Here is a 27,923-nt window from a genome sequence, read left to right as displayed (position 1 = left end):
ACCTATTAATTAAAGTCCGAATGTCAGCGGAACGTTCGAACGTTCGGGCTCAGCCTTAGTGGTCTGGGAACTGGGAACATAAATGTGTAACAATGAATGAGGGTCTCTCCCCTTAACAGAGAGTGGCGCAGTTTCTATATATTCAACCATTAAGGTTACATATATATATATAGTATATCTATATTTTTTATCATGTAAAAGTTCTCATATAAAATCTGCAAATGGTTATGCAAAACAACTCCCAATGTAATATTTTCTTCCCCATCTTACCGTTGACAATCTCTTGAGCGGGATTTCCAAGAGTCTCGTCTGTAGTTTAGCTCCACTTTTCTCTCCAAGCTCCTCATAACCTTGGATTACAAACCAGTCTGTGTCCTTTTCTGAAACTGAGAGAAAAGTCATATCTTTATTTATTTATTAAAAAAGGATCCCCATTAGCTGATGCCAATGGCACCAGCTAGTCTTCCTGGGGTCCGAAGTCCCACATATCAATATACACAGACATATATACATGTATACACATACATACATACTAGGGGTGTAACGGTACACAGAAGCCACGGTTCGGTACGTACCCCTCTATTGGTGTCACGGTTCGGTACGATTTCGGTACAACAGGAAAAGAATATTTATAATTATTATTATAATTATTATTATTAAATAGAATGCTATTCTATAGGCTTGCCGTGGTAGTCAGTGATACTGGTGTCATTCTGTGTTCAGGCATCCAATGAGTAAATTAATTGCCTACTGCCCCCTTAACTCAATCAGCGCCTAGAGGTCGCCCTTTACCATGTGGTAAGAATGCCACCGCTTTAAAGAATAGGGATACATGGCGGTGTTAGCAGGGCTCAAACTATATTTTATATCATAGCAATGGATATAAAACTATTGCCCATTTGACATAGAGTATAATGAGAAAAAAAAAATGTCATCCATACATTCCCGTTTTATACCGTGGTGAATATGAGTATAGTTTTAGAGTAATCCTGTGTAATCCCAGAAAATGCCGCTATGCAGCGTTTAGTGCATTTCACTAGAAACCGTGACGTTTCTCGCATATATCAACAATCAATCTGAAATCAACGCTATATTATCGGTTATGTTTCCTCATGAATGCGTGAAGGGGGGGGGGGGGGGGTCGTTTTTCTATGCTTTGATCGTCACCAACGGAATACCTTACACACACACATTACACACATACGTTCGGATTGCGGGGAAGGGATTCTTCGATCAATGCAAGATTGATACCATATAGCCCTTACCTTGACTAGGATGTACTGCAAAAAGAATATTCCAATTATCTGATCGTGTTGCCAACAGAGTTATAACCGCTCGCCATGCCCGACTAGGAAAACCCGGACCGGACTTTTTAGATCGACGTACAGCCCAACCAGTTTCCAAGGATGACTCATTCCCAATGATAACACAGGCTCCCTCGATGGATTATGAATGGGAATATCGAATAAAAGAAATAACCATAGAAAACCCGACTTTTCTCGGGTTTGGCGCTCAACCGTCGGTGAGTTAACCCGACTTTATTTGTGAGTGGCGTCCAATGAGTTAACAACTTATGCAACAACTTAGTTTCAGTTTCACTTGTAGAGAGGATTTAATTTCATGTGAAGCCGAGACTGAAGAAGACTAGAGAACAGATGACATGTTACACAACAATGGCATTGGCAGAGGATTTATCAATATTTTGGATTTAAACACAGTAGCAGCAACTGGAGAGGAGCTCAGATGATCAGTCCAAAAGTATGTAGTGCTTTTTTTTTTTTTTTTTTAGCTGTGACTGAGAAAGTCAGCGGAGAAAGTCGGCATGTGTGTTCGCTCCCTTGGTTACCATTATTGGGCGAACAAGAAAACTAAAGAAAACTGTAAAACTTTAATGACCCTGCTGTGTTACAAACATAATAATTCATTAATGGTTTTGTTTTAGGGACACCTAGGCTGTGTAGTAAACGTGAGCGGAGGAGGGGAGAGCAGAGTGCAAAGTTTCACCTAGTGGTATACGAGACGTATTCTTCGTATGGCTGCGCGTACCGCACAGTGAAGCCAGTACCGTAAATTCACGGGACGAATACACGTACCGTTACACCCCTAATACATACACACACTATATACATACATACATATACACACACATATTCAGTATAAACACAATACAACAATCTAACTTATTACAATCCTACAAAAAAGACAGCATACAAAAGAAAGAAAAAAACAATATTGCACATGAAAGATGAAGAGCTAATTATTGCCTGTAAAGGGCAGCATTACCATATTCAGCCTGTCACAGTTAAGAAAATAATAAGAACAAATAATTAAAAACTAAAATAAATAACCACTGGACTACTGCTCACTAGCCAAGTAATACATTCGTAATTTATGTTTAAATGATGATTTGCTATTTAATTGACGTATGTGTTCTGGGCAGCTATTCCAATAAGTAATGGCTCGATAAATTACTGGTTTCCGTAACGTAAGGCATTCGATTTTGGGCGAGGCAACATGATTTTACCTCATCCTGCCATTCTAGTTAAATGATTGTGTAAGTGACTGCATCTGATCATTTGACTATATAAAAACTCAGGCTTAGAGGTGTGGATGCTGTTATTGTAGAACAGGGATCGGCAATAGGCGGCCCGCGGGCCGAAATTGGCCCGCCAGCAATAATTTCTGGCCCGTCAGTTTATTTTGAGAATATGATATTTATTTTATTTTAATCTTTTTTTTATTATTATTATTATATTTATATTATATTATATTAATATTATATATATATATATTCTTTTTATTATATGCATACTTTATGTTTTATCCATGTTGAGAGTGAATAACAGGTGAGTGCAATGTACTGTGCTATAGGCTTGCTCAAAGTGAGGTGGACAGCGCTGGTGCTGAAATGGGAAACACGCAAGTCCATGAAATAAAAACACCAGTTCAGTAAATCATTCAAGCTTTATCTTTACTCGAGTCATGACTGACGGCACCACACATGCATGTGAACAGTAATGCAATTAAAAACAATGCAAAAACAATGCAATTAACTTTAAAGAAAAAGAGTGCTTGAAGAAGCTCCTGAAATGACGGCGCCGCGCTATAGGTATTTGAATTAAATGAAAAATACAATTTGGCATTAAACAGTAATGCAATTAAACATCTTTAGGTAGCTTCTTGCAAAGAGGAAATACCAACTCAGGCGCCAGAAGAGGAAACTACGACTTCCAAGACACAAACAAAACGAGGAGTCATATTTAAAATACGGGTTTATCGCAAAACGTGTCTCTTGCGTGTTCACATGGCAACACGAGGCTGATTGATTGATTGATTGATTGATTGAAAACTTTATTAACCGATTGCAGAATGGGTTCAATGAAGCAAGCAACTGTGTTCAAGTTGGGTGGACATGGGTGGGCATTCAACGCGAGTGGACATTTGACATATTTCAAACATTAGCATGGATTGAGGAGGAAGCAGAAACAATAATAAGCCCAGGTCTGCCTGCATTATGGTGAGTTGTACATTCGATGTATAATACACCCGCTGTGGTGCTTCAAATCAAATGCACCCTACTGATCTGTTGATGTGTTATAATAATAATAATAATAATAATAATAATAATAATAATAATAATAATAATAATACATTCGATGTATAATACACCCGCCGTCGGTGCTTCAAATCAAATGCACCCTTACTGATCTGTTCATGTGTTATACTAATAATAATACATTCGATTTATGAGAGCACCTGCATTAAAATCAAATGACTGATCTGTTCATGTGTTATGCACTGTGTGAGAGGCACTTTATAATAGAAAAAAGACAGTGCAAACATGTATATGTCGTTTATTTTGACAGAGTTAAACATTTTTCATTATCATTGGCCCGCCACACAATGGCTTGGGGAAAATTTGGCCCGTGGGCAAACCGAATTGCCGACCCCTGTTGTAGAATGTGACTGTATTTAAGACAAGCCTTGCCCAAAGCGGCATGAACTGTCACCTTAAGAAGTGCTCACCCCCTAGAGGGCAGGAGTGGGAAAGGTGACGTAGTCAAAACACCCACAGCCACATACATCACAAGCAGTAGTCCAGGTGGCTTAAAACTAATGACTTAACGACCTGTCCCAGAATATGTGCTGGAACATAAGGAAGGCATTTTCTTGCCATATAAATGCTGTTGTAAATTCCCCAGTATCTGTTATGCTGTGTGATATTATTTCCAATCGGGCACTTCTTGACAGCCCAGGGGTCCTATTATTTCTAGTCAGGTATCTCTCTGGACAGCCCAGGGGGCCTTTAGTGTGGTTAAATGCAGGGGCCATATTGCCGGCACACAATGGCGATTTTACCACTGGGGCACCAGGGGCACATGCCCCCCCTGAAATCTCAGGTGCCCCTGAGGTGCCACCCCAGAATTATATATTTTTTAAAATATATACAAATAAAAATAAATATAATGTTAACAATCACTTTCCATCAGACCGAAAATCTAGTTTTGCTTACAGGTGTCTAATGTGACTTACATCCATGCTTATATATTTCACATTAGACTCCTCACTATGCCTGCGACAGGCAGCGTGATGTGTGCGTCATCAATCTGAAGTGGCGCGCATATAAAAAGCTGCCATTAACACTTTGATGACCGTTCGGCGCCGTCTAATATGGTGCTAGAGGACCAAGGTTTGTTGACAAACCGATGTGTCTTTGTAGAGCTATATCTATACTTTATAGTATTGCTATCTGTCCATTCTCATTGTCATTTGAGTTCATAAAGAGTCCCTTCAAAATGGCTTAAAGAAAAAAAAATTCATCAATAGGTTGTCATTTTATAGCGCCGTGAATATAAGCTTTATCGCAGATTTCGTCTCATATATTTTCTGGAAAGCTACTTATAGAGCTAAAGGCTACTAACGTTATATTCAACGGCATTTCTGTTGTATATATGCTAATGAAATAACACAAACTGCTTATGAACTGGACTATCCCATAGCATCTATGGATGAAAGGGGGGCGGCGGGGAACGTCGATTAGTATTATTGATTACCAAGAGTGTCCGTGGAAGTAGCCACATTCACTGATCGAATGCTTGCGTCTCACAACAATGTCTAATCCGGCTGTAATTTAGGTGAATAAGGTTTTACTGTCAGCCCGTGGGATATCCTACAGCATTTCCCCGTTATCGACCGGCATCTGGTAGATCGATATGTCCATTGGTTGATGATAAATCCCCTTATTCCATGGTGAGATCTGCGATTCGAACCGTGATACACGGTTCATGATGTTCGCTTGGGATTAGAGTAATATGATACTCTGTTGGAGGGTAAAAAAAAAATCCATTCGCCCACAATGGTACTGCAGTGGAGCGATGGCGCCCCTAAGAGGATCTGGCCGGTATTGCATGTTGCCGATTCCACAGAGTCGAGTAGATCTGCAGAGTCGATCGGCGATCTTGATCCGGTTATTAATATGGAATAAAACAATAACAAGTTGCCACGGCTATATACGTGCCTCTGGTCCACAACGCATGGATTCGAAACACGTATTAACTCGTGGCTGGTCCCCATTGTGTTAAGCGCTGGCACGTGGACTGGTGGCAGTGGTGGTCACTCACAGGTGTGTAGAGTAAGGTGGATGACTGAGTGAGAGTGGTGCTAAAAAAATTTAACACAATGTCGACGACAGAACGCGATAAAGGGTGGAAATTTGGCTCCGGGAATTTACAACGAAAGAAGGCAAAGAAAAAAGAAGTGTTCAATAACTCGATGAGAGGTTCATTGGATAAATGTATCACAAAAAACAGCGACCCGACCAAAGCAGCCACAGCAGGGCCTCGTGTGGGGAAGAAGCTAGCAGCACCAGGGCTGCCCCCAGCCCCATGGAATACTTAGTTATTGCAAGGCTGAATTCAGTATGCAGTAAGGAATATAGCATCAGCCAATGGACATATCGATCTACCAGATGGCGACATCCTTTTTGGAATCAACGTTATACCGGACGGGCACCGCCATGACGGACGTTTCCATATGGAACCATAGAGAAGTGCCTGCGTGGCGTGGTTGATTCAACGTCAAGGTGAGACCGAGGCGGAGGGACATACACACATCAGAAGGACGCGGACAAGAATGGTAAGTCATAATGTTTCATTTAAGCCAGCCTTGGCCCTTATTATTATTAACCCTTTACCGGTCACTTCTTGAAATACCTGGAAATTCACAATTTCAACTCTAGAATGTTATTTTGGTGCTATTTCAAAAGTTATCTACAATTTTTTTTTAAAGAAAAAAAAGATTTCCCCCTGTAAATTAAGGTTAACCGAAGTGTCTGTGAACAGGCCCTCGACCGGTACCCTAAAAATGTGGGGGCTATGGGCAGGGCTGTACGTTAACTTTTTTTGCACATAGCACTGGTGCTACAGAGGTTGATAGTTTTGTAGCACAGGCCAAAATCTTGTAGCACAAGTATAAAACGTGTTATATTTGTAACAGTCACAAATGTGCCTATTGTATTTGTGTTATTTAGTTGCAGTGCCATGTTTGGCTGTCATTTAGTATATCGCCATGTGTTATTATTACTATAATAGTAATACTCTCATATGCTATTTTCAATTAATATCATAAACAACATAAGGAATATTAGCATAATTTTGAGTGGACTGAAGGAATGAGTCAGCGTTAATAGTTTTAAATGCAAATAATTTATTGAAACATAGAAGTGGGGTCGGTTGGGACACACACACACAATGGGGGACCCTGATGTAAACAAGACAAACGTCTTTCTCTGGTCTGCATCCCCTTAACAATTGTGTGTATTGAGCCGTACTGTACTGTACCCATTCTGCAATCTGTTAAATAAAGTTTACATTCATTCATTCACACACACTGTTTCAACTCACCACCCCCGCATCATATTGTAGTCTAGTCTTCAAACTTCCACTCCTCTCGAAATTTTTTATATTTGAATATCAACATTATCTGTCCATCCTCAGTTTACTATAATATACTCCTGTCCTGAGTCCTGACTAGTGACTTCATCGTCTTTCCAAACGCACGCACGCACACACACACACACAGGGAAGGGGAGAGAGTGCCCCCCATTTCCCTTTCCACACTGTGTCTGCTGGCTCTGCCTGATCAGGATTAGCTTGTTAGCTTGCTAACGTTGTAGTGATTGTAATGGTACATAAACGTTAATTTCGGGCGATGTGCGCATAAAGGAATGGCGACAGTGCAAAGCATGTAGATGCATTTGACCCGTTGCGAGAAAAAAAAAACACACCGGACTTATTTCGGGACGTGTAGGCGCACTGCTGTGTGCGCACCAACACGCTGCTCTGCTTGCAAGCACGGATAGGGCGGATATGACTCGTCGAGTTGTCACGGAGTTTTTTCAAAATAAGAGTATCATATGCACCTGAATGTTGCTAGCTGTCGATCCTAGTTATTATAGCTGGAGCTGCGCGTGGGCAGAAATGAGACCCGCTACAGGATTTTCAAAATAAGAGTATCTATATGAACCGAATCCCTATCGCACCAGTGCTAGTGAAGTAAATCCATCCATCGCACAGACAGCTGTTGCTGTAGCACGTGCGAGATATATATCGCACTGTACACCCCTGGCTATGGGGCATATTTTTCCTTAGGGGGCATATCTATGAAACTTGGCAGGCTGATTCATAACATAAAATAAATAATAACAGGGCGGCTAGGTGGCGTAGTGGGCAAGGCGCTCGCCACCAACGCAGGAGATGCTGGGTCAGAGCCCAGCTCTCGGCGTTGCTACCAGCTTGGCTGGTCGTTCATACTAATACAATTGGCAGTATTAGGGGGTGGGAAGCTGGTGGGTGGGGATCAGACGTTGTGGACAGCGACTCCTACAGGTTGGTTGGTGCGCCTGCACAGTAGAATCAGGAAGCGACGAGGGCCCGGCGAGGATGAGATCCCTGCTGAACTGATTAAGAACTCTGGTGACAGATGCATCGAGCTCCTTGTAAAACTGGTAAACAACATCTATAACTCAGGAAATATTCCAAATGATTTCCTAAAATCAATGTTCATTCCGATCCCAAAGACCGGAAGAGCCACAGAATGCAACAATTACAGGACTATCAGTTTGATATCTCATGCATCAAAAGTACTCCTGAAAATCATCAAGAACAGAATAGAACCCATAATTGAACATCAGCTCTCGGATAACCAAATGGGTTTTCGCAAAGGAAAAGGAACAAGAGATGCAATCTGCCAACACAGAATCATTGGTGAAAAATCGATAGACCAACAGAAGAAGCTGTATATTTGCTTCATCGAGTTCACGAAGGCCTTTGACAGAGTTGAACATACAACATTGATGAGAACAATGGAAGAATTCAAAATACCAGTTTCTGACCGAAGAATAATTGCCAACTTATACTGGAGGCAGAAGGCTAATGTTAGAATAGGAAAGGAGAAATCAAGAGACTTCCCGGTGGAGAAGGGTGTAAGACAAGGATGCATCTTGTCCCCTGTACTCTTTAATATGTACAGTGAATCACTGATGAAAAAAGGTCTGAGAGGAGGGAAAGGAGTAAAACTTGGCAAAGAGAACATCACCAATATAAGATACGCGGATGACACTGCTATAGTCTGTAACTGTCAAGAAGATCTACAGGACATGATGAATAAGCTGAATGTCAAATGCAAAAACTATGGAATGTCGCTAAACACAAAGAAAACTAAAGTAATGATCATTGAAAAAACACCAGGAACTGTTTGTAAAATACAGGTGGATGAAAAAAAACTTGAACAAGTGAAGGAGTACATGTACCTTGGAAGCTAGATCAGTGAAGGTGGAAGAGCTAACATGGACATTAAGAGAAGAACCGGAATTGCAAAGGGCGCATTCTGGAACCATAAAGAATTATTGAGAAGAAACATAAGTTGGAAAACGAAGACCAGGATTTTGGAAACGTATGTTATGTCAGTCTTTTCATACGGAGCAGAAGCATGGACGCTGAATGAAGAGGCAACGAGGATGATAGACTCTTTTGAAATGTGGACGCTGAGGAAGATGCTCAAGATAACATGGAAGGATAAGATCAAGAATGAGGAGGTACTGAGAAGAGCGGATATGCAAGGAGGACAGCTGCTGGAGAGGTTGAAAAAGAGAAAGATGGAGTTGTGCAGGCATGTTCTGAGAGGATCCAGCGGGGAGATGTTCAAGAAGGTGGTGATGGGGAAGGTGGATGGAAAGAGAGGAAGTGGAAGACCAAGAAGAGGCTGGGTAGACAACGTCTGTGATTGGAGCGGAGTGAGAGGCGGAGTCACGGAGTTAGAGAGAAGAAGTGGGGACAGAATGGGTTAGAGAGTGATAGGCAACTGTGACCCTTTTTGTATTTTGACATCCTGTTCTCTCTCTCTGACTTGTGTCCCTTGTATGATGTAATATATTAAGCATTATAAAGGATTAAATATATGTATTATAAGCTTGATAACAGGACGAGTAGGCCTCTGATATGACGGATGTCTTTTTGTATTCTTATATAACCTGTATAACTATATACACTATAAACTATACTACAGTTAATGGAATATGCACAGTCAGAATGGAGAGAAGAGGCCTCTGTGCTGTGAAGCACAGAATGCAGGAATGTGGTCACAGAGCACTGACCTTGACAGGAGCAGAGGAGCAGAGGAGAGAATCACTGCCTTACAGTTATGAGGCAGAGAACTATTATACACTGTAAACTACAAAATACATATATGATGTTTGGGCATGTCAATCAGTGTTTAAGTATACGAGTATTGAATAGTACATGTATATATATATGCTATATCTGCTTTCTGTAGAATTTGGATCATTGCAAACATGACGTAATAGGGGCTTTTCCACAGCCACAAGGAATCTATTACTTTCCCAGTTACAACAACTAGAAGGGGAGGAGAGTTCATCCTTGCTGAATTGTGCGTTGATTGGCTGGTGGAGTAGACAGGAGCCAATGGCAAAGATACAAGTTGGAAGGAGGAGTGTTTTACTGTGCCTACTATATGACGCTACGGACCTGTGTATATAAGTCACAGCTTCAGTCTCGTCGAGCAGATTTTTCATTTTTTGACTTCAGACACCATTCTTATAGCAACAGATACCATTGAGCGATGTATTGGAACGGAATCAGTCTATTTTTCAGGGTGGCGTCCCTATGACAAGACTCTGCTTTTTCTTTAGATGCTCTAAATCTCTAAATGACAAAGGGAGTTTTTGCTATGCTAAGAGAGAGATGTTTTTGTTTTATACTCACTTTTACTGAATTGGACATTTCCAATGCAGTCTCTTTTGTAACTTGCTTTTTCTAATTAAAATAACTTTGTTATACCTATTGAATTCGTGGACTGCTTTCTATTGCAATGTGTCACGACGCTGGCCTCGCCCTGCTCTCGTCGGAGGTAACGGTATAGCTATATTCTGGAGGCCATGCAGATTGAATCAATTGCTGGTTACTGCTTTTCAGCTAAAGTTATATAGAGGATATTATATATATATATATATATGGCACTGTTGGTTGTTTGCGGGCGCCGGTATCTCTGTGTTCGACGGGCTCCATCAGATTTGTGGGAAACTGAGAGTCTGGCCACTGCAGGGCCGGACGATCGGTACCACGGATTGATGGATCTGTCGAATTGATAAGGGGTACTGGGACTTGCAAACGATTATTAAGTGTTATTGCGCTAATATAATTACTATTGTTGTAGGCAAAGTAATATCATCAGGCTTTCAAATGAGTAGCATTACAGGCCTTTCCTCACAAATGAGGATAGTGGCAGTGACGGTGAAGTAATATCAGGCTTTCAAATGAGTAGCATTACCGGCCTTTCCTAAAATGATGATAATAATGATGATAATGATAATAATAATATTATTGTTATTATAGGCAATAAGAGTTCTCCCAGACATACATTCGGTTTATTACAAACAAAGAAGAGGTTAACAACTCTTCTATGCTTATATTTCATATCAACTGGATATAACTAACTAGTGACTATGAAGTAAGCTTGATAGAAATAGTAATTGACCCGAGAACTTAGCGAGTTTAGCACCTCGCTGGGGGATATCGGGCGGCCACAGGGTTATATCTCGAGTAAGTGACCTGAGATAGATAGAGACAACCCATCGGCATTCAACAGCAACCTTCGGAACGAAGAAGCCACCTAATGATGATGATCGTCAGTAAATGCTTTATGTAGTATGGGTTGATCCCAATCGCCTTGAAAATAACATTACTGTCCTCTTACCGTTCGCCGATGAGACTGGAGGAAAAAGATCCCACTTATTTGACGTTGATCGACTAGATGCATTTCCGGTTTGTATGGCGCAATAAACGCCCAAATCATATCGATTATTGAGTTATGGCAGCGATCCATATACACGGATGTGTGTCTAGAGTCCCGCAACAATATGTGACTGCCGGATGGATTTCCCAGATGCACCAAGATCACCAGATCCATTTCCGGTTGTAACTCGCCCGATCATCCACCAGGCGGCGGTATTGAAGCGTTGCACTGTTGTGCAGAGTCCCACTGTCTCAGCAGAGGCTGGGTGGCGGAATTATGAATACCATGGCGAAAAAATGAAATATGATCTCAATAACGTTGTACGCCGTGTCTTGGCAGAATTCGCATGACCAGCAAACCCGTCGTACAACGTGATTGGCGGTCAATGTGTTAATAGAGAAAGCAGAGCAGAAGGACAACAGCCTCGACTGCATCGGGTTACCTCCCATTTACAATGTCAGTGGCCTGCAGTGCAGGTCCTGTAACTCACGGATACATCTCTCTGCCAATAAGAAAACGCGAAGCCTGTGACGTCTTCAATGGCCTGCTTCGCCAACAGAGATTGAATCTCGTCGGCCAGGGCTGTCACTGCCGTGGACTCCGACAATAGAGTCTGTATCAAACCCAAAAACGGAGGGTGGGGGTGTGCAAACTGTAACACAAGCCTCAACGTTCTCTCCATCCACACAGACATGTGGCACTTCTGTAGCCACACGTGGTAAAAATTGCAAAACGGCCTCGCTGCGGACTGGCGCTGGCCCGCTAAGAATCGTAGATAGGTGGCCCGGTCCCTCCCGCTGTGCATTGCAAACCCAGGCTTCGCCGACCGCGCGAGCAAGGTATCTCATGGGGTTGGGATTTCGCACCCTGACTCTACCAATGAGGCAATTGCACCCAAGGGGGAACCCCGACAGAAAGGGGCGGTCTGAAACAGGGGGAACGTCATCACTCCTGGTGTAGCGGCACGGTGGTGTAGTGGTTAACACTGTCGCCTCACAGCAAGAAGGTCCAGGGTTCGATTCCCGCTTGGGGACCAGGTTTCCATGATGCCAGGTACCCAGGTGGGGTATCTCCCAGGCCTTTCTGTGTGGAGTTTGCATGTTCTCCCCGTGCTCGCAAGGGTTTCCCCCCCGATAAGATGAACCCAATGGAAAAACATGCACAACAGATCGCTAACGCTGTGGCGTCCTTGACGAAGACGGGCAGGAGCACTTGGATTGGTCCCCGGGCGCGGCCCTCGCCGACACCAGTCTGCTCCCGGCTGCCCTTGGGGGGAAGGATGACGGGATGGGTTAATCGCAGAGACGAATCGCATCTGCGATCCTACAAAGACAATGCATGCGTGTGTGTTCCGGTGTGTGTGTGTGAGGATAATTGCATGCCAATTAAAGACCTATGAACAGGTCCTGCATTATTATTATTATTATTATTAATGAGGTGGCTCCCCCACTGAGCATTGTCCCGTTTTAGCAAAGCGATCAGCTTGCTGGGGATGGCCTGCTCTACGGCTGGACATGCATGATGTGTGGCCCTCACTAGAGTGAAAACCCCCACACACCGTAGCCCTGTAGTGATATTACTATCACCCAAATTACACGTGCCTGACGCACTGCCGCTGCTAGGACTGGTAGTTCGGACGAGAGAGGCACAAGCGTAATACCCAGCCTGGCGAGGGCGGGGCTGGGGGAACCCGCGCTGTGACCTCACGGGCCAAGGGTTCCCACTCCGACAATTTTTTTTAGAGACGGGGAAACCTGCTCCGTCATCACATACAACACCAGGCTCACCAAGCGCACACGCCGAGCGTGTGGCGAGGGAGCCTCCTGACAGTACAACATTCTCATAGACAGACGCTGGGTATCAGCCCGTCTTCATAAGCGATATGTCGGGCCGCTTACGCTTCACTGCGAAAACGTGGCCCGACGCCAGAGAGGACAGAACAGAGCCTTGTGTACCCTAACGTAACTTGGGGGGGAGTGAATGGAGAGCGTGCTAGACACAGTGAGATGGCGACGGTTTACTCCTCGAAAGGAGGCGCGTCCATCTAATTCAGCCAATCCCTCGGGCGCCGGGGCCTGCCGGCACCGTGAGAGCCTGTCTCTCCGTCTACAGGTTGCCTTGGGCGGGGGACACATGGCCACTGGTCGGGGGTCTCGCAGCAGCCGCTGACAAGACCATGCGCTCACCTCTGGCTTGTGAGGTGTGGGGCAGTGTGGGGCCCTGGCTATAAGACTTGCATATAATAGTCATGTTACATGTTACATTTGTGACATACAGTAAATATATAAAAGGGGGAGGGAACTGTAAATGTATGATGAATTGAAAATGGGGGACCCTGATGTAAACAAGACCGGGGGGGAGAGTGCCCCCCCAAAGTGGTTTGGCAATGTCCGATTCTTTCTTGCACAATTTCGCGCGCCGCGTGGGAGCAAATTCGAGACGCATATCCGGTTGCAAAAAGGTGTCCCACGGTCTCCTCTATGGCCGTGAATATTTTCACACGGATCGGAAACACGGCGCACCCATGGGACACTTTACCGTTTCGGCGAGTTTATTCCACGCTTTCAACTTTCCTTTTCTAAGCGTTTTCGGGGCTACATGTGAATGGGTAAAAGTTGCGGGACGTCCAGATGTACCCACGGTAGAAAGCTCGTGTGGAGCCTATAATAGGCTCACTTAATACAGCGTTTTTAAAATCACGCAAAATGTTCAGGGTCGCAAGCCGACCTTTTCCCCTCGTTTTCGATGATGGAAGTGATTTAGGAAAAGCTTCGGCACGCCGAGAGGTACCCCGTGGGAGCCGAGAGAGAGAGAGAGATCAAGCCTCCCCTTGTATATATTTACTGTATGTCACAAATGTAACAGTACTGCATTGAGGTCTTTCTCTGGTCTGCATCCCCTTAACAATTGTGTGTATTGAGCTGTACTGTACCCATTCTGCAATCTGTTAATAAAGTTTTCAATCAATCAATCAATCCCGCAGTGCAATACTCCAATTCAGCCATTGGGTGGGGCGGTCACGTGACACAAATCAGCCAATGGGAGCGAGGGTCCTGAGAGTGTCTTAGTGGGAGGAGCCTCGTATGGGTCCTGAGAGTGTCTTCGGTCCTGAGAGTGTTGTGTTCTCCGGTCCTGCAGCTGGATACTATTGCCAAGACCCCATCGCGCGACACCATTTGACAGAAAAGCAGCCAACTGCGCAATGTTATTAGTTGCCGCTAAATTCTGTACTACAGCGATATAAGCTTCATCAGCCCACTCAGCCACCTGCCGGGCCGATTCAATTACATTTACATTTAGTCATTTAGCCGACGCTTTTATCCAAAGTGACTTACAAGTTCTGTACAACAAGTCATCAGGAAGGGTACAACTCTATCAGCTGAGTAACAATGCTCATCAAAGTGTTGCGTGTTACAGTGTAGGTTAGTTTATTAGGACAAGTGCATGACAGTAAGGTTAGTTAGGGTTAGAGTTTTTTTTTTTATTATTATTATTTCAGATAATGGTTGAAGAAGTGAGTCTTAAGTCGACGGCGGAAGATTGGACGGGTTTCGGCTGTCCTAACTGGGGTGGGTAGTTCATTCCACCATTGTGGGGCAAGGACTGAGAATAGGCGGCATCTCTTTGATGACTCTCCCGGGGCTTGGATAGGAGTAGGTCTGAGGCGGCAGCAATGGGGAGCCAGTGCAGGTCCCTAAGAAGTGGGGTGACATGGGCCGACTTCAGTAGGTTTGAGATCAGGCGGGCCGCTGCGTTCTGAATGAGTTGAAGAGGCTTGGTGGCAGTGGCCGGGAGGCCAGCGAGCAGTGCGTTGCAGTAGTCGAGGCGGGAGATGACTGTTGATTGGACGAGGAGTTGGGTGGCTTCTTTTGTCAGGAAGGGGCGGATCCTTCTGATGTTGCTCAGGAGGAATCTGCAGGTTCTGGTTCTCGCTGCGATGTGAGCAGAGAAGTTCAACTGGTCGTCGAGGACAACACCAAGGTTCTTGGCGGTCAGGGACGCGGTCCCAGCTGCATTCTCGACTGTGATGGAAAGGTTGGTCAGGGGGGAGGATTTGGCCGGCAGGTGGAGCAATTCTGTTTTGCTTAGGTTCAGTTTGAGGTGGTTGGTCGTCATCCAGGTGGAGATGTCGGACAGACAGGCCGAGATCCGCTCAGAGAAGTGGATATCTGAGGGAGGGAAGGAGAGGAAGAGTTGAGTATCATCGGCATAACAATGATACGAGAAGCCATGAGACGTGATAATGTTACCCAGTGATTTAGTGTAGAGGGAGAAGAGAAGGGGTCCTAGGACCGAGCCCTGGGGGACACCCGTCCGCAGGGGGCGGGTGGCCGACAGGGTCCCTCTCCATGACACTTGGTAGGAAAAGTCATTGAGGTATCATGTCAGCGCAGATCCAGCCACTCCCATTCCTGCGAGGGCCGCGAGGAGGATCTGATGGTTGACTGTGTCGAAGGCTGCAGATAGATCTAGGAGAATCAGGACAGAGGAGAGGCCTTTCGCTTTTGCTAAGTGAAGTGCCTCTGTGACCGCAATGAGGGCCGTTTCTGTGGAGTGGCCAGTCCGGAAGCCAGACTGATTAGGGTCTAGGAGGTCATTCTGTAAGAGATAAGCAGTAAGTTGGTTGGATACAGCACGTTCAAGTGTTTTAGAAAGGAAGGCGAGAAGAGAGACAGGACGATAGTTGCCTATGACGGTGGGGTTCAGGGTTGGTTTTTTTATGAGGGGCGTGACTCTGGCTTGTTTTAGGGAGGTGGGGACCACCCCCGAGTTGAGTGAGGAGTTGATGGTTGCAGTTAGGAATGGGAGGATGTGCGGTGCTATGGTCTGGAGGAGTGGGGAGGGTAGCCGGTCCAGCTGGAATGTAGTCGGACGGTTCGACGTTACCAGTGTCAGGGTCTCGGCTTCTGTAATGGGAGAGAAAGATGACAGAGTGAAGGATGAGGTTCTCGATTCAGTATTTGGAATGGGTGGGGGTTGGGAGAAGGCGCTGTGGATGTTCTCCACTTTTTCCTCAAAGAAGATTGCGAAGTCTTCGGCAGAGAAAGATGAGGGAGGAGGGGGTGGGGGGGGGGGGGTGAGGAGGGAGGACATGGTAGCATGCAGTTTGCGAAGATTCTTGGCAGAGGCCTCAATCCTATGGTGAAAGAAAGAAGCTTTGGTATTAGTAATGGTTTTGGAGAATTGTGATATGTGTCGATGTCAGCAGTGAAGCGTGACTTTCTATACTTCCTCTGAGCCGCTCTCAGGACCTGTCTTTGTTCTCTCACTGCATGCGTCAGCAATGGACTGGGTGGGGAACGGCGGGCAGGTTTCTCAACGAGGGGAGAGAGCTTGTCGAAGGAGGTTGCAAGGACTGAGAGGAGGGTGGAGGTTGCTATCTCTGTGGGGAGAGCAGAGAAGGTGTCACTCAGAGGTAGAGCGGATAGTATGTCAGAGGAGAGGGTGGAGGGGGATAGGGAGGGCAGGTTGCGTCTGAGTGAGACGGTTTGAGTTGGGGTGAAGACCTTTCGGTTAAGCATGAGAGTTAGTGAGAAGGATATGAAGGAATGGTCAGATACATGTAGGGGAGTTACCGTGGTGTAGGGCTGTCCCCGACTAAGGATTTGGATGGTCGACTATGATTGGCCAAAAATTTGCCGTTAGTCAACAAAAAAAATATATATATATAATATTTCTTTAAAGAAATTTATTTTTGTATCATTCCATTTGGGCCGTGGGGGGTGCTTAATGTCTGAAGGAGTCGACTGAAGGCTTCTTGTCCTCTGCAAAAGCATGCAATTGGTCCACTGATGGATACATCTTGATATTTGTCTAGTCTAGTGTGTTCATTAGATGGGTGAAATCCTCTTTCAGTGCCTCTGTGCCTGTTTTCGTAGGCAGTTAGTCTCTGGTATGCGTGCCATTAGCGTTAGCCACGCTTCTAGGCCTCTTTTCTTTTGGAAAGAATGATTAAAAAAATAAAAATAAAAATAAAAGATTATAAATATATATATATATATATTTTTATATATATATTGGACTAAGAGGTTGGCTAGTCGACTACGGCTCCTTTCGACCGATTAGTCGACTAATAGGGGTCAGCCCTACCGTGGTGTTACGGGAAAATATGAGATCCAAGGAGTTGCCTGCTTTGTGGGTGGGAGGCATGGCAGTGGGAGTCAGGTCATTCGCCCCTTGGTGTCAGCTTCCGGGCGGGGTGCCACTCTACCATGTCTTGGCAGAGGACCGAAACCAACTGCTTCTCTAAGCATGGCACACCGGTCCTAAGCCCTGCCATCAGGCCGTCCACCTGTGTAAAAGGTAGATAAGCCTCGGCTAAACCCTTAACGCTAGACACCGTCTGTCCCCAAGCGATGTAATGGTTAAGTGGGGGAAGCACAGCCTCGGCGTCCCCCCCGACACACGGGAGTGGAGCCCCGAAAGCAACAGCATTAGCATTAGTGGCGCGCGCCATGATACTGGGAAAAACACTTAATAACATTACACGTTGTGCACATTCACCCGAGTACACATTCACCCGAGTACACAGCCCCCCGCGCTGCACATACACCGCCCGGTCGTCTCACGGGACAACGGGCGGCAGTGACAGTACCAATACTAGAGGATGCCATCACCGGCCCTACCTGAGCATGGCCCAGTTCGACTACTGAATGCCGTGCGAAGTTCATCGGCCCACTGTCACGGAACTGTGAAGAAAGTCCAGCGTAGGGCCGATGTCCCGTCTGGACGCGCTGGGGAAAACCCGGGGGCTGGGGAAATTCCGGCGGTAATCCGACGTTCTGTAGTTTCTTCATAATAGTTTCTTCTCTTCATAATAACGTTTTCACTGGCTGACAGGTGTGTATGAGCAAGAATCACGCATGAAAAAAGACATGGGTATGAGTGGCCACACCCTGTGTTTTAACACTTTGAGTGCCAACGACGCTATATGTCGTTAGTTCATGCCGACCGCTGAGTGCAGCGACGACAAAGCGATTTTCTTTTTCATATCTCATCAATCTAGTCTCACGTTAGTGCTGCAAACGCTCTCTGAGCTCCATTGGGAAAATACCACCCCCTATCGTCTCTCCCTGTTGTACTGCACCCCATTGGATTAGACTGAATGAAACACATGGGGGGGGGGGGGAAATCCAGTTTCTTACTTCTCCGGCAAGCCATCCGAAGAGATCCAAGTCATTGCCGAGCCGCAAAACAGCGTGGAATACATATTTCCAGTACCCAGCGCTGAATCAATAAACGCGATCGATATTTGGAATGGCGATCAGGAATTGGAATAATCTTTTTGGAGAACATCTGATCTGAGGTAAGGAATCTATTTTACCAGTCTTAGGATAATCAGAGCTGTTTTCACAGAGATATCAGCGTGTGCCATATGTGTGTGTGTGTGTGTGCTGATCAGGAAATGAGAGAATCGATTTTTCAGCTCGCTTCTCTAGCGTGCATAAGTACACATATACTATCGATAATCTAGCGTTTATTTGAAAACTATTCATAAATAGGCCGAAAAATGACAGTTTTTGTGTATTCTAGAATATTCCAGTAAACGTCTTTTATCATGGAATCTTTTTATTTTCCTTGAAAACGAGGGCTTTTCAAAATGCTATAAAACGAAAATGAACCGATAAAAAAACAATCCGCTTCGACAATGTTGACTGGAAAACGAGTCATTGATAAGCGACAGGCCGATTAGACACATAGCCATAATTTTAAACATAGATTAGGCGTTATTAACACTAACATTGAAGTGGATGGTGGGCATTCAACTGGTAAATCAAGGTTAAGCTTGGGCTCTGAAAGTGTTAAGAACGAAAATAGAACACTTTCTAAGCATTGTTGATAAATGAGGGCCCTGGTTTGTGACTGGTTCCTAGGATAATGGATTTGGTCTTTGAGATGTTTAATACCAGCTTATATCCAATTAGTTACTGCATATAACTCTGAAGATAAAACTGTGTAGATCACCACTAGTGTTTGCAGGAAAATACAGTGTGGAATAGTCCGCATACATTTGTATACTTGCTTTACACAAAGCAGATGGTAAATCATTTGTGAATATGGAATACAGGAGTGGTCCAAGACAGCTGCCCTGTGGCAAGCCACAATCTAGCCATTTGCAGTTAGACATGCTGCCATTGTACACTCTTTGTCTTCTACATGATAAATAACTTTTCATAAATGAGATGGCACTTTGTGCAAATCCATCGCATTCCAATTAAAAGTCATAGTGCCACACTTTTGAAACTAAATATTTGAAAGCTTGATTAACTATCCAAGAAATTCTAATTATTGTATATAATTTAGACTTAATAATGTTTTCCCATCCCACGTCATTCTCACCTTCCTCTTTTTCACTTTCTGCCTCATCTTCCTCTTCTTTACCCCGTTCATCTTCTGAGTTTTCACCACCCCCTCCCTTCTCTTCCTCTGCTGCAGGTCCACTATGTGAGCTCCAGTCTTTATCGCTCTCATCGTCTTCTTCCTCATCCTCCTCCAACGACTCTGGACAGTAAAAAGATATACAAGTTAATACAACCAATGTCTGCATCAAGCAAGAACACTGCAACAAGCCAGCAAAATACTATATCTGTGTTGGGGGGAAATACTATATCTATGTTGGGGAAAATACTATATCTATGTTGGGGGAAATATTAGGGCTGTCTTAAATACTTCGAAGCTTCGTTCGATGGGCATGGGATTCAAATATGAAAATAAAATTAGATTATTAAATTTAAAAAATATATATATATATATGATATTTTTTTGTTGCAAAATCAACTCTGCCTCTCTTTGTTAACTACAACAAGCAATGCTGTTTGTTATTTAAGATGAGGTCGGACTCTGCACTGACAGATTTGTGTTCATTGTGCTGCTTTTATAAAGCCTCAAATGACGGCTTACAATATTTCATGAAAGCAAAGTGTTTTGTTTGTCTAAGATTTTAAAAGGTTTCAACTTTACAGCACTGACAAAGTTGAACAAAGTGCTGTACAAGTCCCACAACATTAAAAAAAATATTATTATTATTATTTTTTTTATCTTGAAGCTTCGAATTAAAATCGAATCTCGGCCCCGAAGCTTCGAATTCCAAAAGAAATTCGAAGGTCAGCCCTAGAAAATACTATATCTATGTTGGGGAAATACTGAATCTATGTTGGGGAAAATACTATATCTATGTTGGGGAAAATACTATATGTTGGGGAAATACTGATTCTATGTTGGGGAAAATACTATATCTATGTTGAGGAAAATACTATATCTATGTTGGCGAAAATACTATATCTATGTTAAGGAAAATACTATATGTTGGGGAAAATACTGATTCTATATTCTCTCAGTAAGTTTAGTACAGTATGTGTACAGATGTAGTGAAGATGTCTCAGTTCTCTGTTAGTTTACTATGTGTACAGATGTATCTGTTCTGAGAATATTGTACACCACTCAAAACTGCACTCAAACTACAAAAAAGCAAGCTTGCAGAAACAAGTAGCTTATAATGATGAAATGATAATATTACTTAAGAGGGCTAGATGGTGTAGTGCAAGTAAGATGTTTGTGGCTGCAGGACTTCCATCCCAAGCGGTCTTAAGAAATCTTATGTAGAAATGTATGTTTATATGGACCCTGAGTCCGTAATAAAATGTAGATTGATTGACATCCATGAGGTGTTTAGAAATTAAGAACAACATTTGTTTAAAGAATGTAAATAAAGTGGTAAAATGATCACCTCTGGCAAGCTCGTCTATGTCCAGCAGACCATCCTTGTTGCCACGGGTGTTGGGAATCGTGTGGACATCTGGACAATCCATTAGGGGTTTCTATAGACGTTGACACAAAGATGCCCAAAACAAATTCATCATGGTGGACGCAGTGGATTATTTGCCAAAAATTATTTACACCAACGTCAGAAGGATCCGCCCCTTCCTGACAAAAGAAGCCACCCAACTCCTCGTCCAATCAAGTAGTCATCTCCTGCCTCGACTACTGCAACAGTGCAACTCACTGCTTGCTGGCCTCCCGGCCACTGCCACCAAGCCTCTTCAACTCATTCAGAACGCAGCGGCTGCACTGGCTCCCCATTGCTGCACGAATCCGCTTCAAGGCCCTCGACCTGGCATACCGTGCGGCAAAGGGAACCGCTCCCGCCTACCTCCGGTCAATGGTCTCTAACTACATACCCTCAAGAGACACCTACGCTCTGCATCTTCTGGCCGTCTCAGACCCACTCCTATCCGAGCTCCGGGAGAGTCATCAAGGAGAACCTGCCTTTTCTCAGTCCTTGCCCCACAATGGTGGAATGAACTACCCACTAGGGCTGGGCGATATGGCAAAAAATCATATCGCGATAACGATATGATAATGTTATCATATTTCTCGATATCGATAATTATCTAAATTGTTATAAGTACTATCTTATCTAAATTATCTAAATTGTTTTATTTTTTTAAACAACAGATGTATGTTTATTTTGCAGCAATTCTTTGTCGTTGCCGCCATCTTTAGTGTTGCATCCCCTCACACTCCAGTTCTCAGGCTGCAGCTGGTTTAAAAGCGAAAGTAAACCGGCTTCTCTGCTGGCTGTGGCTCCAGGGGAGTTGAACAGTTCTGGCTCTGCTAGTTTATTTTCGATCTTTTGGCGCTTTTTTGGTGGACAAACCACCGCACATGTGCACCGTGACTCGTGACTGGAGTCTAGCTCTGCTAGCACACATAGCCTACTGTGTACAGACGGTTTCAAACTGTATTTTAAATTAGAAAGCAAACAAAATAAATGGACAAGAGAAAAATAAATCTCAATTTGGTCAGTATTGTCATTTGGACAAGCAAATCCATTACTTTAAGTTGCAGGCAAGAAAGACAAGTCTGTCCACTGTCTCTGGTTTTAAAACTGCCCTGTTGCAGGGCAAAAAAAGAAGAAAAGAAAAAAGATTTTTCGATATATTTTTTTCTTCGATATTCGATATCGATTATTAAAATATATCGCGATATTTATCGTTATCGTTATATCGCGCAGCCCTACTACCCACCCCAGTTAGGACAGCCGAATCCCATCCAATCTTTCACCGTCGACTAAAGACGCACTTCTTCGACCATTATCTGAAAAGAAATTTAAAAGAAAGAAAAAAAGAAAAATCTAACCCTAACTAACCTTACCGTCATGCACTTGTCCTAATAAACTAACCTACACTGTAGCACTCAGGGGAGGAAATTAGGCCATTTTACTCGCCAAATGAGTATTTTTTATGTTTGGCGAGTGATTCATGAAGACCACTCGCCACGTGGCGAGTAAAGACAATCGCCAGAGCCAACGCTAGTCGCACTCGAGTCAGTCAGACTCGAGTCACGAATTTGATGCTTTAGACTTGACTTGATCAAATCAAAAAAGACTTGCAACTCGACTTTGACTTTAACACCAATGACTCGTGACTTCACTTGGACTTGAGCCTTTTGCCTTGAGAAGACTCGATACATTCCCCCATGCCCAACATTAAAAAATTATTAAATGTGCTGTGAATTAATGAATTTCCAGCAAATAGACACTTCATTCGCGCAGTCCTGACTCCTGTGTCACCTGCACGTTGTGGGCGTGTTTTGTTTACACCAGTCTAGACTGTCATGGCGGCACCCAGTAATCGAGTTTTTACACATGGATATCCTCACTATTTCTCTTTTGTTGAGCACAAAGAAAATAACGTTTTAGTTAAATGTAAATTGTGTCTTGGCTCAAAGATCCTATCTACTGCCCACTTTGTTTGAAACAATCCGACAGCATCCAATCAATTTGCGCGGGAGAAGTAATGTTACAATTCAGAACGACGGATCCAGTGGAAAACTATATCAAAGATTGCTTCGTTTGCTTATAAAAACTATGTGGTGGTCAACAAAAAAACGCAACAACTTACAACTTCGTTCGACATTTGAAGCACAAATAACGGTAAGTATTAGTAACTTCACTTGGCTTAGTTAAATCAACGAGCCAGTGTGGTAACGTTATCGTTATCATTACATCCAAATTTGATACACGGCTGGCTAGGCAGTTGGTAGTCATAGTCTTGTCTTATAAAATAAATAAACAATCAGCAATGTCTCACTTGATGAATGGCCAGCATTACTGCTGTTCCTTAAAAAAGTTTATTGATTGAAAATTGTATTAACAGATTGCAGAATGGGTACAATACAGTACGGCTCAATACAAACAATAATATTGCAGACCAGAAAAATACTTTAGTCTTGTTTACATCAGGGTCCCCCATTTTCAATTCATAATGACACTTATGACATACAACTATACAGTACTGTATAAGAGACATAGATCATAAGAAACATAAATATATACATTCGAAGGGGAAGAAACTGTATGGGGGGGGGTTGGACATTTACAGGGGCCCGTTTTTAAATTGCAGCCACCCATAGGTGCTCTTTGAGAGCGGTTTTGAAGGAGGGTAGGGATTCACATTATTTTGACGTTGACGTTATGACGTTAATCCGCGAAATAGCATTATACATTATGCTCCGCGCTTCAATTATACATTATGCTCCGCACTTCATTAATTAATTTCATAATCAGTCAGCAGCCTGCGTCCTCCACTGATGTTATGACGTTACAAACGCGACAAACGCGAAATAACATTATACATTATGCTCCGTGCTTCATTCATTCATTTCATAATCAGTCAGCAGCCGCTTCCTCCACTGATGGATTTCATTTGGGACGGCTGCCGCTTGCCTGCCGCGTTCGCGGCCAATCAGAGAAAAGCTGAACACAAGTTGGTTGCCTTTAATATTCACGCGTCCTAACCCAGTAATACACGAGACCCTCTTCTTGGAACCAAGTAAGGTTTCGTCGATAATCTAATGTACAGTTACCCCCAAAGACTACGCGTACGCCCCCCCCCACCTACCCAACCCGCCCCCCTCCTCCAATGTACACAGGGGCGTATTTCCCACGGGGGACATTGGAATGTGTCCCCCGCATTTTTTCAGAATGCAGTTATGTCCCCCCCCCTTCTGACTACCTGTCCTATTATTATGCAAAGAGGAGTAGATGGGGGTCGCATTCTTGCCCTTGCCTAGAGCTAAACCAGCAGCAGTGACGACACCAGCAGTGTGTGTGTGTGCAGTGGTGTGTTCCTGAAATCAACTGGGAGTGCACTCGCTATTTGCATATCAATAGCGCCGGTCGTCAGGTGTGTTAAATACGACCGGCGCTATTGATATGCAAATAGCGAGTACTTATCTGGGCTTGCACTTAGTAGTTAGGAGCACTTAGGAGTTCAAAAGTGCGTTCATTCTCAGCACTCTGTTATAACGGCGTTCAAAGATGTGCCAGATTTCATATGTATTTCAGCCGAAAACCCAGTTAAAATACACCGTAAACAGGCTTTAAAATTATGTGGAAAACCAACCGATCTGGCAACGCGCCTGTCAACCCCTGCTACGTCATCAGACTCATCACAACAACAGCTGAATCTGCGTCTGCGAGCAGAAGCCCAGCAGCAGGTCGAGAGCAGCACTCGCTCAGAGAACTCTACCTCTTCCTCTTGACGTCGGTGCTTGGGGATTTAAAATAGTTTAACGTTAAAGTCAGTACTGACTCAGACGGAAACAATCTAACGTTTGTCTGTAAACTTTGTCCACCCGGTTTGAAGAAGCAAGTCCCCACATCGACGCGACCGCGACGACGTCGACAGCAACATTGAGAATATGCAAACGTCCTGTTTTAGTTTTCATAATAAAGACAATTCAAGCAAAGTTGTTCCTCATGTTTTTGAAAATATACTGTAGAGATGAAAGCTGCAGTGTGGACTGAATGCGCGGTGGCAAAGCGTTATGGAAATGCCAGTATTCTGATTGCTGTCTGTGTGGTTCAATATTTTTTTTAAATAATAGTTTGCAGCAACGTATTGAAAAAAGAACTAACAAAATGGGCCGTTCAATATCTCCTTTAAATATGTTCGAAATGTCAAACAGACCTGGGTACCTACAGGCTACAGTCTATCACTACTTTTGGGAATCTAAGTGTTTATCCAGGTTCTGGGGCCAAGTGATTGATTGATTGAACACTTTATTAACATATTGCAGAATGGGTACAGTATAGTACAGCTCAGTCATGAATTGAAAATGGGGGACCCTGATGTAAACAAGACGAAAGTCTTTCTCTGGTCTGCATCCCCTTAACAATTGTATGTATTGAGCTGTACTGTATCAGGGTCCCCCATTTTCAATTAATCAGGACATGCATGACATACAGATAGACAGTACTGCTACATCTATACATTTATGACATACCAGATTTGCAAATACAGTACTGTTTGTGATACAAAAAAGATACAAAAAATGCGGTATTGCACCCCTGGTATTTAAAAGAAAATCTAGGTATAGAGGGCCCCCCCCCCCCCCAAACCCCCCCCAGCGACGTCACTCGCCACACCCACAAATCTGTCCCCCGCACACCTGGCGAGAGAGAGTTACGCCACTGAATGTACAGTTTCTTCGTCAAATGTATACTCTCTTTTTTAGACTCTTCTTGTATCAAAAACAGTACTGTATTTGTAAATCTGGTATGTGATAAATGTATAGATGTAGCAGTACTGTCTATATGTATGTATGTCTATGTTATGATGAATTGAAAATGGGGGACCCTGATGTAAACAAGACGAAAGTCTTTCTCTGGTCTGCATCCCCTTAACAATTGTGTGTATTGAGCTGTACTGTATTGTACCCATTCTGCAATCTGTTAATACAATTATCAATCAATCAATCAACGTCAAGGCTCCTTTCGAGTGGCGCTGCTGCGAGGAAGGAGCGATACGAGGAAAACAATGTGAACATAATCGTACTTACAGATGTTGTGGTGTCCACAGTCTGATCTCTGTTTCCACAAGATCAACGTTTTGATCCAGATGTTTTAGTAGAAAGTCTTTCTTGGTCCGGTCGAGTTCTGCAACAAAGAGCCTTCACACAGTAAAAACACAACGCGTGTGTCGAGTGATCAGGAAGATTATGTGGAGTGTAGTGTATCGAGTCTCGTATTGATGACGTTGTGATGACGTTCATAGGCTCGCGTGCCGTACCACGTGACTGTATGCCTTCTATGCCTTCTACAACATAGATATATATAGAACACGTTTCCGCGTTCGAGTTTTGCGCTCTGATTGGCCAGGTCATGTGACATGTGCGCCAATCGTGGGACAGCAAGTTCTGCACCTATTTCCGGGTCTAACAGCCTGCAAACTACCTGGCGTTCTATCGCCATGCTAAGTCTAAGACAAACTCTAACCTTAACCAACTTCGAAAGAGCGCCTAAGCTTAACCAGTGTAGCAACTTGCGGTCCCACGATTGGGCGTACATGTCACATGACCAGAAATGACCTGGCCAATCAGAGACGCGGAAACGCAGTTCTGTTGTAGAAGGCGCTGATCTCGTATTTGGCGCGCGACGAAACACAATAGAGTCTCCTATGACGTCACGGTTGTTTGCTATCAGTGCCCGCTTCTTTGTTTGTGATGGAACCAACAAGAAAGAGGAGATTTTCCCTGTCTGGGAACATTTAGATCTGATCTCTCATAATAAGGTGTACCATAGTAATAAATAACTAACTGAGCTGAAGTATTCACATACTAATAACTAACTGAACTGATCTCTCTCTCCTAAACATTCATATAGTAACTAGCTGAGCGGATCTCTACTAAGTATTCACATAGTAATAACTAGCTGAGCTGATCTCTACTAAGTATTCACATAGTAATAACTAGCTGAACTGATCTCTCTCCTAAGTATTCACATAGTAATAACTAGCTGAGCTGATCTCTACTAAGTATTCACATAGTAATAACTAGCTGAACTGATCTCTCTCCTAAGTATTCACATAGTAATAACTAGCTGAACTGATCTCTCCTAAGTATTCACATAGTAATAAATAACTGAGCTGATCTCCCTCCTAAGTATTCACATAGTAATAACTAGCTGAACTGATCTCTCCTAAGTATTCACATAGTAATAAATAACTGAGCTGATCTCTCTCCTAAGTATTAAATAAACAGTTTTGTACCCATTCTCCAATTGATTGATTGATTGAAAACGTTAACAGATTGCAGAATGGGTACAGTACAGTACAGCTCAATACATACAATTGTTAAGGGGATGTAGACCAGAGAAAGACTTTCGTCTTGTTTACATAAGGGTCCCCCATTTTCAATTCATCATAACATAATATATGACATACACGACATACAGATAGACAGTACTGCTACATCTATACATTTATGACATACCAGATTTGCAAATACAGTACTGTTTGTGATACAAAAAGAGTCCAGAAAAGAGAGTATATACATTTGACGTAGAAACCATGTACATTGGAGGAGGTTGGGAAGGTGGGTGGGGTGGGGGGGGGGAGTTGGGTAGGAGGGGTGGGGGGGGGACACTGTACCACTGTACAAGCAAAACTGTACATTGGAATATTGACAAAACCATACTCGGTCATTTACTGTACATTGGAGGGGGTTGGGTTAGGACATTTACAGGGGCCAGTTTCGAATTGCAGTCTCCCGTAGGTGTTCTTTGAGAGTGGTTTTGAAAGTGGGTAGTGATTCACATTCCTTTACAGCTT

The 27,923-nt window shown here is 43.6% G+C and overlaps 1 protein-coding gene across 1 annotated transcript; it reads right to left on the bottom strand.

Moving 5' to 3' along the window:
* Positions 1–55: 55 nt before the first annotated feature.
* On the bottom strand, positions 56–26,249 carry LOC311245912 (uncharacterized protein; the record flags this gene model as incomplete). Its single annotated transcript, XM_084335936.1, has 5 exons — positions 26,155–26,249; positions 21,038–21,128; positions 19,651–19,812; positions 271–386; positions 56–70 (listed from the first exon to the last, which is right to left on the bottom strand). Exons 2-5 carry the CDS (start codon positions 21,117–21,119, stop codon positions 56–58), a joined length of 375 nt encoding a protein of 124 aa, XP_084192062.1. The 5' UTR covers positions 21,120–21,128; positions 26,155–26,249.
* Between the last annotated feature and the right edge of the window lie 1,674 nt (positions 26,250–27,923).

Source organism: Notolepis coatsorum (assembly GCF_963971535.1).
Source record: "Notolepis coatsorum genome assembly, chromosome: 19".
Classification (NCBI taxonomy): Eukaryota; Metazoa; Chordata; class Actinopteri; order Aulopiformes; family Paralepididae; genus Notolepis; species Notolepis coatsorum.
Note: the sequence above shows the minus strand (reverse complement) of the source record. Positions and strands in the feature narration are given on the sequence as shown.